Source organism: Eleginops maclovinus, chromosome 5, assembly GCF_036324505.1.
Source record: "Eleginops maclovinus isolate JMC-PN-2008 ecotype Puerto Natales chromosome 5, JC_Emac_rtc_rv5, whole genome shotgun sequence".
Taxonomy (NCBI): domain Eukaryota; kingdom Metazoa; phylum Chordata; class Actinopteri; order Perciformes; family Eleginopidae; genus Eleginops; species Eleginops maclovinus.
In genome coordinates, this window is record NC_086353.1 from 14,167,644 (window position 1) to 14,179,584 (window position 11,941).

Genomic DNA, 11,941 nt, shown 5'->3' on the forward strand with positions numbered 1-11,941 from the left:
AGACCCTACCTTGAAGACCCAGCTCGAATTTTTGGAAATCAGTAAGATTGGACAACAAAAGAAACAATAGTTCTCCACCAGAAATCACAACAAATTCCACCTCAATTACTGTGCAAAAATGTTCCTCTCTATTTTAATTTATTTACCTGAAAATTATAAAACAGTAGCCTTATATTTATATCAAAACAGTAAAATTAGCTGTAAAGCATTTACAAAATACAATAAATAGCATCAACATTATCAGAGTTTGTGTCTTCTTTGCTATCATCAGCTCTGTGAAGTGTTGGATCAACACAACACACTTATCTTATGAATTGTGATATTATTATCTCTCCCCCCCTCTCTCTCTCATCCCCTTGTTTCTCTGGTTGAAAACTGAGTGGCATTACACAACTTGTTGCTCATGCTTCAGCATCTGCACAGTGGCACGAGGGACGAAGGAAATGTGCAGTTTGTAGATGATACCTATATTTATAGTAGGGGGAAAAGCTCAATAAATCGCGGTAAGATGAGAGCTGTTTCTGTTAGTTTATGTGTGGTGATCTGGATGTGCAGCCCTGACACGGCAGTAGCTGCAGGACGCACACCCAACGACTCTTCACTTCTGGGAGAGGAGATGTTTTCTTACACGGACCACTTACTGAGCGTTTCGGAGCATTTGGATAACCGGACGTCTGGGTCTTTCCTCCTGGATTTCGACGAGGGGATGCTGGAGGACTGGCGCTCTCTGGCCAGTAAGAAGCGCAGCGGCGGAGAGTCGCAGGACGGCGGGATCAAGGCGCTGCTGGTGGCCGCATACTCACTGATCATAGTGATCTCCCTGTTTGGGAATACTCTGGTGTGCCATGTGGTGGTGAAAAACAAGCGCTCCCTGTCCGCTACCAGCTTATTTATTATGAACCTGGCTGTGGCTGATATCTTCATTACTGTCCTCAACACGCCCTTCACCCTGGTAGGGGCACATGTACACTTTTAAAATGCTTGGGGAAATTGACAGTCTATTAGGGTTCTCTTGTTTTTACACTTTTAAGAAAGAAAGTTAAATTAGGCTGGTGAAATGTTTAGATGAGCTAGTGTTATCTTTTTCTAACAAGTTTCATCATATAATAACAACTTATTAGGCGAATATGTTTTTTATTCCACAATGTCCTCGCACTCTTTATTTTCTGCCGTGACACATGTGACATATGTGGTCAAAGAAGAATTCTTACCTTAAGTAAAAGTAGCAATACTACAATGTAAAAATAAGTACTGCATTTCAGGATGATAAATGACATAATCATATATAAATTAATGATATACTTATAATTATAAATGTATTCATGTGCTTGTGATTTTAATGCATGCAGCTGATAAAGAAGGAGCTAATTGTGTTGAGCTGCTTTAATTGGTAGATATCAATGATTTCCACCACTGGAGCCATATCTGTGTTCTAAGCAGTCCGTAGAACCAAGAGATGCGGCGCCGTGTGTGTGTGTGTGTGTGTGTGTGTGTGTGTGTGTGTGTGTGTGTGTGTGTGTGTGTGTGTGTGTGTGTGTGGATATATTCGAGTTTCCAATTAAATAGTAAACAAGAATTTTATAATTATTAGTATTCATAAAACTTAAAATTGTACTTTCAGTATAAAACTGAACTTTATTATCAGATGCATCTACGGGTTGGAAAGGAATACCTGATCTCGGTGTGTGTGTGTGTGTGTGTGTGTGTGTGTGTGTGTGTGTGTGTGTGCGCGCGCGCGCGTGCATGTGTGTGTGTTCCCTCAGGTCCGGTTTGTGAACAGCACCTGGGTGTTTGGGAGGACAATGTGTCACATCAGTCGCTTTGTACAGTACTGCTCCCTGCACGTCTCCACTCTCACGCTCACTGCCATCGCTCTGGACCGTCGCCAGGTTTGTCTTCATCATGAGATAAAGTAGTAAAGCTATCTTATTCCCTAGAGAGCATCAAAGCCTGAACCCACTACTGTTTGATATACAGACCCTATACCAGTACTAATATTGGTTTGTCAAGGGCAGGTACAATATTGTGTCAGGTAAGTACCTGAAGTGGTGTAAGATATTTAAACAATTTTTTTTTAATATAATGGGGTTGGAATAAACCTAATAAACTTACTTTATTCTAATCTCTGTTGAGAATTACACATGAAGTGGCAAGCTGAAGTGCAATCGGCATTTTAATCATCCTGGAAGATAGATACAAAAATGACAATACTTCTTTGCTGTTGATAACCAATAATAAATGACATTTTTTTTATAAGGGAAAGAGCGTTTTCCTGTGTTAACTTGTCAAATGGATTCACTTAAATACGTTTTTATCATAATTTCACAAAGAGAAAAAGATTAGAAAAAAGTAAAAAATGTCATAGATGGTGAACCAGCATTTTATTTTTTGAGTCCGGCGTCATTTTTTGAGAAGTTTGTGTGTGTTCAGATTTGACAGAGCTCCACAATATTTCAGCATTCAGGGGCTTTTTTGTTAATGCTTTAGTTTATATCTCCATCTCAAGATAAGTTGAGTATTTTTTAAGCTTCAACCGTTCTGTATCTAAAGCCAACAATTAAACCATGAGCCTGACAGTTCCCCCATCCTTTTCTTTCACTTTCGCCTCTGTTAGCGGTAGAGAAAGCTCACACTGTGCAGGTTATAAACTGTGATCTTTTTTTGCCGCGGTGTCTGAAATTGTTCCTTGTTCATTGAATTTTGTCTACATGTATAAAAATGTTTTTAGATTGAAAGCTCTTAATGCCAATGCTCAAAACACTCTCCATGTAAGCCCTCACAGGGTGCTAAATTGACTCACAAAGCATCATGTTGTGTCACTGCTGCAGTAATAGTGTTTTATGAGTGGGATCTATGATTGTTCGCTTAGGCATTATTGTGGGATTTTTCTTAAGCATGCTACAAAAATGGATTGTGACACAATCAAGGTTACAAAGAGTGAAAACGGAAACATATTACCCTAAAAAAGTATTTAAAAAAGTGGATAAAGTGAACTACAGTATAAAGAAAATGTTGATATTGAGAAGAAAAACATGCGACATAAGGTAACAATGTAAATCAATGCTCAGGTAAATCCAAATGAACATGACTATGTACCAACTAATCACTCATTTGTGTCTCTAACACTTATTAAGTAGCAGTGCCGTAGAAATCTATTATTTCTATTCAAGCATAACTAAAACAGCTCTCTGTTTAACGATAATTGTAAACCTGATATATATGCCCACGAATACAATTCACAACAAGTTTTGTGGATCTGTTTTTTTCCCACTACTTTGGCAATTCCTCAATGTTCTTTGTGCATAGCTTTACAGACGTATAGTATCCATTCAAGCCCTCTCAATTATCACAGGTATGTTAGTACACAAGCATACTGAGTGCTTTATCTTTTAATTTTTCAACACATTTCACATTCAAAACCTGCTTGGATGTAGTACGGATTAACTACACTGCCACAGTGAGCTCCTGCCGGCGCTGTCCATGGTGCTGAATGTGACTATGATTGTGGGTGTGCCTGTGAATGTCGGGCTTTGACATGTTATTGGTTATTTACTGTCAGATAGGGAACAACACAAGGGGCAAGTCTATGAATCAATGTACCGTAGGTGTGATTAAGAGGAGTTTAGCCTTTGGATGCCAGAATATTCCAATAGCATTGTAATGACATGCGTACAGCTGGATTGCCATGACAACATAGAGCCCCTTTGGTGTTTTTCTAGACTCTATCTTTCCTTTTCCTTGCCTTTTTGTGCACCATAGGTTAATTATATGACCTTCCTCTGCTGTACTTTATTCTCAGCTGCACATATCCCCAAATATGTCATTAAAATGCACTTTAAGTGTTTGCAAGACTCTCCATCTATAATGTGTATTTTATATCAGTGAACAAGAGGTGGCTGTGCCTCAGGAGGTAGATGGTCATCCTTCAATCAAAAGGTCGGTTTAACTTGTTGATGAGTTCATGGCCAAGACTCTTAATCTCAAATTGCTTCTTTTGGCATAGCAAAACGGTGTATGAATGTTAGTCTCCCTGAGAAGGTGGCACCTGGAATTGCAGCCTCTGCCTCTGTGTGTGGAGGGATGAAAGCTGAGTTGTACATGTAACAGGCTGTGATGTGCTGCAAACAGTGGAAAAGTGCTTTTTAAATGCAATCAATTTTCCATCCTTTAAAGTGCATACCTTGTTATTCGCCATATGCAACAGTGATATTCATGCTAAGGAGACATTTTCCTGCCCATGATGTAGAAGCTGTAATACGACTTGATATTTCACCTTGAATGATGATTAATGTATCACAGATGATGCCTTAGAGTATAATTATACTTGATTAAATAGGCCTCTCTGGTTAATGGATTAAGGTCTTCTTGTTCTTTTAATGTATATGCATGAATGTATGCCCCTCAATTCATGTGTGATGCTGTTTGATTTGTACCTCTCAAAACACCTACAGCATTTCTTCTCCTGCTCCAATAATTAGAAGAGCAAATACATTTGCTCTTCTGTGAATCAAATAACCCTGAACATAATTGATGCATTTAATTCTGAAGCATGTTAAATTACATTTGATAAAGACAGACATTTGTAAGAACAAATATATAGATGCTTTAAAATAAAGCATATTGCGTTTTTCTGATTTAGCTGTTCTTACATCATGTCTTTAGTTGATTCACCTTATTTACACTACACTGGATTTTCTCCAGTTGCGATAGAAGAAATCAGACCATTTACTTAAGATATATCAGTAAAAGGTAAATATACTCATTGTGCAAAATGGCTTCTTTCACAGTGTTGTATAATTAGAGAATCATTTATAATTGAGTTATCACTTACAAGTACATGTCAGAGCAATCAAAGGAAATGTGGACTTTGTAGACCGTTTACATGGATAAAAACCTATAACTCTACAGGAAATAGAAAAATCCCAAAAAGCATAATAGGGCGTCTTTAAAGACCAGTTGGTGTTCTTAGTGTCAGTTAATGCCCACAGATGCGGTGACCTTCCTTTTTTATTCTTTCATTGTGCCTACCAGATTCCAAGTGATTTCAAAAACTGCACAGACAAAATATGCTAGAAGCAAAGAGAACAGTTTTCTGGTAAAAGCCTTGACTGTGAAAGGCCTTTAGAAAATAATTTTAATACTGTTAATACTCCTTTGGGAATTTTTAATTGAATTTGAGCCATTTCATAGAGTAATACCAAGCTGGGGCACGAAACTATGAATTGTAGACCGATTATCAGTGAGTGAGTGAGTGAGTGAGTGAGTGAGTGAGTGAGTGAGTGAGTGAGTGAGTGAGTGAGTGAGTGAGTGAGTGAGTGAGTGAGTGAGTGAGTGAGTGAGTGAGTGTGTGTGTGTGTGTGTGTGTGTGTGTGTGTGTGTGAGTGTGTGTGCACTAACCTTGATATGCGTTGTTTATTTGTTTCAGGTAATTTTGCACCCTCTGAGACCTCGCATGTCCCCGGCACAAGGCGGTGTTTGGGTCGCTGTTATCTGGATAATGGCCGGCTGCTTCTCCCTACCTCATGCAATCTACCAAAAACTCCTCACTTTTACATACAGGTGAAATGATGAACACTCCAGTCGAAGTGTAAAATAATATTTTATGAGGTTGGCAATAGAGGACAGTGAGTCCACTCAATCGATATGAATGACCACGGTAACCAAGTGACAAAATCATGAATTTAAGGACTGTGATTGAGTTGGAGGAAGTTCAGCTAAAATAAAGGCAGAAATGTCCTACACTGCTGTTAGTTTTGACATATGGATGCTTCCTCTGTCCTTTATCTCTCCTCACCAGTAAGGAAAAGGAGCGCAGCCTGTGTGTCCCAGACTTCCCAGAGCCATCAGATGTCTACTGGCAGTGTATTGACCTCCTGACATTCATCTTACTTTACATGCTTCCCCTTCTCATCATCACTGCCTCATACACCACAGTGGCCTGCCGGCTGTGGCACCACAACGCCATCGGTGACACAACAACAGCTCAGCACGCTGCCCAGAAGAGAAAGAGGCGGCGAACATTGGCCATGTTGCTCCTGGTGGTCGGGGTATTTGCTGTCTGCTGGTTCCCACTTAACTGCTATGTGGTGCTACTGTCCAGCCAGGCCATCCACTCCTCTAACGCCCTGTACTTCTGCTTTCACTGGCTGGCTATGAGCTCCACCTGCTACAACCCTTTCATCTACTGCTGTCTGAATCCCACCTTCCGCCAGGAGCTGAGGCTTCTCTTCACCATGTGCAGGAGGAAACGTCGGGCGGTGGTGGGGTTGGAGCCGGAGCTACGCCCTGTAGCTGCTCCATGTCACAGGACTGCTTGGCCCGACACCAACCAGTCCTCGAGACCCGGACGTGCTTTGTCACACCCGGGTAATTCCTCCTCCCAGCAAAGTCACGCCTCATCCAGTCAGTCCCAAAACCTCAAAGACACACATGTGCTCTTCATCGCCAGGCAGGTCCTCACAGGAAGGACTGACATTCTGTCAGTGGAGCCCATTGTGGCTGTGAGCTGACAGTAGCTTGACAGTGGAGTTTAAACAATGTTTGACCAGGGAAACTAGCAGCTTACAAGGTTAATTTAGTAGAAGTTTTGGATAATTTGTTCACTTTCCAAAAGTAGTTTTCATACTTTTGGATTATTGACATTATAACATACATATAATGTATATATAATGTCTCAATTGTGTTTCTTTCTCATATCAACCTTTAAATTTGATGGATCTGCTTTTAATGTATTTTTGTTTTTACAACTTTGGTTTGCTTTTGATCACTCTGCGGAAAAAATTGAACATCTTGAGATTAAAATAATACATACATTGATACCTCAGGCCATTTCAAATCCATCCCGCTTCTTATTCTTTTCCATACAATATTCCTCATTGATTAACATTCTGCCAGAGGTGTTATATTGTTTACACAGGAAAGGAAAATACGCCAACAAGATACTGCAGTATCCCGCGTGACTTATTTTCTATATTGTGGCCCCACAGTGTAACTCTATACTATAGACTGTGTTATCACATAGATGTTTTAAAGCCCATTTACATTGTGTGATCTTGGCCTGGTCAGAAGAAAAGTTTGATAATGTAGAGACAAATAACATTTTGGTTCCTCAGTAAACACATTTGATTTTCTGAGATGTCAACACAGCCTTCAAGCTCTACATTGCTGTGTTAAAATTGTTATACAGTTAAGTATGGGTATTTTGAGTGTGTGTGTGTGTGTGTGTGTGTGTGTGTGTGTGTGTGTGTGTGTGTGTGTGTGTGTGTGTGTGTGTGTGTGTGTGTGTGTGTGTGTGTGTGTGTGTGTGTGTGTGTGTGTGTGTGTGTGTCAAACTCTAGGCTTCAACAATAAAACAAAAAGAAGAGCAACAACATGGCAGAATAGTTTTATACAAAAACAGCTTGACTTTAAAAAAAACAATAGATCGTCTTTTTCTGTAAATGACAAATCATATTGAAGGCACAATGTTGCCAATCAGTAACTTCAGGAAAGCAGGAGGACTTTTCAATACTGTTGTCATCTCCAGCAGTGGCAATTGTTTCTCCAAAAGTGACGCTGCAATTTCACACACACAGTTGGCAATCCCCCTCCTTGACCCGTTTCTTGCAGCTTATTAGGTGTATTAGGTCTTTGGACAGTTTACACATAGCCACTGTTTTGCCTCTATAACTTGGCTCTAGACACTTTGTCAATGTCTTCACAGGCATATTGTGTAACATGAATGCAGTTCTTGTATTCTACCATTGAAAGGAACTACAATAAAAAAATTGTAAAAAATACATTGTCCTTTTGAAAGACAAATCCTATTTCAACACATCAAATTACAGGACTGAGAAATATTAAATCAAATGACATTTAATGAGTTTCAACCCAGGTAGTTTCAGTGAAGTGGCATCAAGCATCAATTGTCTTTTCATGACTTCACAGACATAAAGAGTTTTGTGTTTGAAAAATATGTGTTATTAATCCAGTTTTGAAGGTTTTTGTCATTTATATTTTCCAGCATTGTAAAAATAAGAAGGAATCTGAAATTTCATTTTTTCTTTTCATAATCCTGCTTATACTTACCCATTCATGCGACAAAAAACATGATCGGCGGTGAAAGATGCTGATAATGTGTTGTTGGAAGTGATCAGTGTTTCTTGTGAACAAAATATAATTTATGTATTTAAAAGTGAGAAAAGTAATATGGTAAAGTGTACTTAAAGAAGCTGGATAATTTTCTCTGTATGTGATTCATATTTAATGAATCAGGTGTTGTTTTCTGTGTTGGTTTATGGTCTAATGAGGAAATTATCAATATTTGACAATAAATGTGTTGCAACGTCATTTCTTCTCTAAATGTGTAGGTTAATGAATTAATAAAAATGGCTCATTGTTAAGGTTTGTGAGAGAGTGGTTAGATTACTAAAAAGGAAGTGGGTGTATATACTTTACTTCAATTTCATTTTGCTAAAAGGTGACAACAGTGTGAATTGCCCTAAACAAGGTGAGTATGCTAATATTTTATATATTTATTTATTTTAATCTTATTCTAGAGCTTAAGACGTTCAGCCATTATTATTTAGTTTCTGGAAATATTTAAAGGCACTGATTTAACAACTACTCTGATTCCGAACATACAGTAAGATCATGGGGGAAATAATGGACATTTTAAGAACACCATACCTTAAAAAAAATGCAGAATTGGCAAACTTTTAAGATTAATACACAAGATTAAATGAGACAAATTGCTGCTGTACATATCAGCAGAAACGCAGTACATACCTGGTGCAGAAATCTTTTCAAACACCCAAAGCTTACTTTTGTCTTGAAACTATTCATTAATTAAGAGTGACAGCAAAGATAATACGATGTCCCAGATATGCGAACTGTGGGGTAAGCTGTTATTTGTCTGACTGACTGGAGAGCGCACTCTAATCCAATAGATCGTATCAGCACCATGCGCAGTGAACCATGAGACCATAAGGATGCATCTACGACTGTGGTTTGAGAGTTGGCTTTTAATCCAACGCTGTATAGCACATTTAACCAACTATCAAACTTTTTGGGTTATGGGAAATCTTAGGTTAAGTAGTAATTGTGAATTTCAGTTACTATTTAAATGAGAGAACACAGATAATTATAACTGAATGAAGAAGTGCCTTCCAAAACAACTCCCATTTCCATACGAATACTTGAATAAATGTTTTTTAAAATATGTTGTCATCGTTGAGGAGCTTATGGTAAGTTTAGGGGAATTGAATACTTGTTTGAGGAGAGATAACCATTACATGACACTGTTTGGGTTCACTCTAACTTCTCTCACCGGTCGCAGTGGGATGCTATTTTCATAGTCAAATAACATCATTTTTGACCAAAACCATGTTCTGAACAGCGAATATGAGCTGCTACCATCTAATCGGAGATACAGGGTCCCTCGATTCAATAAAGTCAGACTGAAGCACTCTTTTGTGCACCAGTCAATCCTTTCAGTAAATACAGAGCTAAATCCCAGATCAACTACACACTAAAGGGTCTTTGAGCATGCTTCTCTCAGTGATTGTGATGTTATGTTAAATGTTTGTTTTTTTCATGTATTGTGTCTTGATATCTGTCCATGTTGATGTTACAAATGGAGCTGCTGTGACGCAAGTCAAATTTCAGACTCAATCTGACCATTGAAGTATTATCGTATCGTATATCGTATCGTAAATAGCATTGATAAACCCACTCTATGTTACATGCCCATAAAAAAGCAAACAGACATATTGAGCAAATCTGTTGGTGAACACAGTGGAGCATTGAGCAACACAACAGAGACAGTCCTCTTTAAAAAAAAAAGAAAAGGCATCTTTAGCAGGTATAATGTTAACAATGTTTACTATTTTTTAGTTTAATATGTCAAGCCCCTTTCCCACTGTATAATAAGATTAATGAAAAATGACAGGGGACCAGTCCCTTGTTATCATTTATAGTATTTCTTTAAAATAATCTGAATTTCACAGGAAGGGGAACATGAAAAATATAAGGTAAATACTGCAGTACGATTGTTCTGATTTCATTTTCAAATGTAATCAGTTGATTTCTATTATTCTTTATGAAGATGCCATATGCAACTGAAGAGACTCTGAACATAACATACACTTCTCTGGAGAAACTTCAGAAAATACTTCTAATGGGTCAACACTGTCGGAAATGTTTGTGATAAAAGAAAAAGATCTGATTTGAGAAACAGATCTTTTTAGTGCATTTTCTTTAAGAGGGGAGATGGCATGCCCCTCTGCCTTACGTAATTGTGAGCCCTGCTTGCAACACATAGATGTTCCCACTTCCACACAAAGTGCAGAGAGCCTCATTGAACTGCTTTTATATTATGGAAGATAATTACTGGGACTCATTTAGCCTTAAATTCTGTTTCAAACTATTGAACATTTCCTTCACTAATGGAGGACCTTAACAAGGAGTGGAAAGATGGATTATACCAAATAGCTTGTCTCAAAGCTTTATAATCGAAAAGGTCATCCTGACTAGCAGGCTGTCAATACAATGCTGTTTAGCGAGCAGCAGTGTACTTCAGGAGTTGTATAGTAACATAGGGATGATGGCAGTATCATGAGTCAACATTCATTTGATCGGTATGCACTGACTTGCAGTGCATTTGGCCATTACTAAAAGGCCAAAAAGAAATTGTTAAACATAACATTTTAGAAAAGCCAGATTTTCCCCTTACTCCTCCACATCGGATCCCATATATTCACCTGCATTAACGTGATCCCTCACTGACTTCCCATCTGTAAGAAACAGCTGCCCACAATTTTAAAATAAGAAAATAGAAGACATTATAATGCAACACTTCATATTGATTGGGCTTTTTATAAAGGTTATACTAAACAATGAAATGATTATTTTTCTGGGTAGGTACTTGGACCATTGTTTGTGTTCTCAGAGAAAAACTCATTTGAGGTTTGGGTCAAAAGGACTTAGGCCTCCGGAGGCTTCATTACACACAGGGTTGCAGCCAGGTACTGCCTTTAAGAAGTTACAAAATGCGCGGAGACATAGCATAAACAGAAACGTGGAGAGGGAGGAGAGGGCCAATATATGATGCATGTCTACACTGGCACACTGAGAGGGATCAGGAAAATAGACAAAGGACATTTGAAAGCAGGAGAACAAAAAGCCTGCTACCAAAGCTTTAGAGCTCTGGACCCCTAAAATGTAATCACAAATGTAATAAAAGGCTGTGTGTTTTCTCTATTAAACCAGCATGTGATGTTTCAACCATAGCAAGTGGGGAGTTTAAGTCTGTAACTCTAACTCAACAGCTGTGTTCATCTTTTTTTCCTTTGGGATATCTCATCTCAGACTCAGGTAGCTCGACAACACTACAGAAGCTTGTGTGTGACTGTGTGAAAGAAACCGTGAAAAGGAATGAAGATGAGCACTTGATGTGATAATGTAAAGAAAAGGAAACTATGGTAACAGCCCTTGAATACAGTATGCACTTTCTCCTTACAATAAGACGTATTGATCCTACAGGAAAAGAATGATATGAAGAAGATGAAGATTTAACTTTATTGTCATTGCACACGAGTACAAGTACTAGGACAACGAAATGCGGTCTCTGCATTTGACCCATCCTAGTGTTAGGAGCAGTGGGCTGCCATTATGTACGGCGCCCGGGGAGCAGTGTAGGTAACCAGTGTCTTGCTCAGGGACACCACGGTGGCACTTGGTCTTTCGGGGACTTGAACTGGTGACCTTCCAGTTCCCAGGCCAACACCCTATGGACTTTTGCCACCACCGCCCTATATATCTGAGACTACATCAACTTCAATATATGAGACAGAAAGCCTTTCAATAACTTGTACATGGTTTGATTAAAAAGGTAGTTCTGCTGGTAATAATAGTCAAGAGCGAGGCTGTTTTATTAATAGTCACATAGAGAGTTTCTGAAAAA

The 11,941-nt window shown here is 38.7% G+C and overlaps 1 protein-coding gene across 1 annotated transcript; it reads left to right on the forward strand.

Annotated features, from left to right (window-relative positions):
- The first annotated feature begins 508 nt into the window (after positions 1-508).
- Positions 509-6,509, forward strand: gpr83 (G protein-coupled receptor 83). Its single transcript, XM_063884753.1, has 4 exons — positions 509-952; positions 1,764-1,889; positions 5,426-5,559; positions 5,798-6,509. The coding sequence occupies exons 1-4, from the start codon at positions 509-511 to the stop codon at positions 6,507-6,509; spliced, it is 1,416 nt and encodes a 471-aa protein (XP_063740823.1).
- The last annotated feature ends 5,432 nt before the right edge of the window (positions 6,510-11,941 follow it).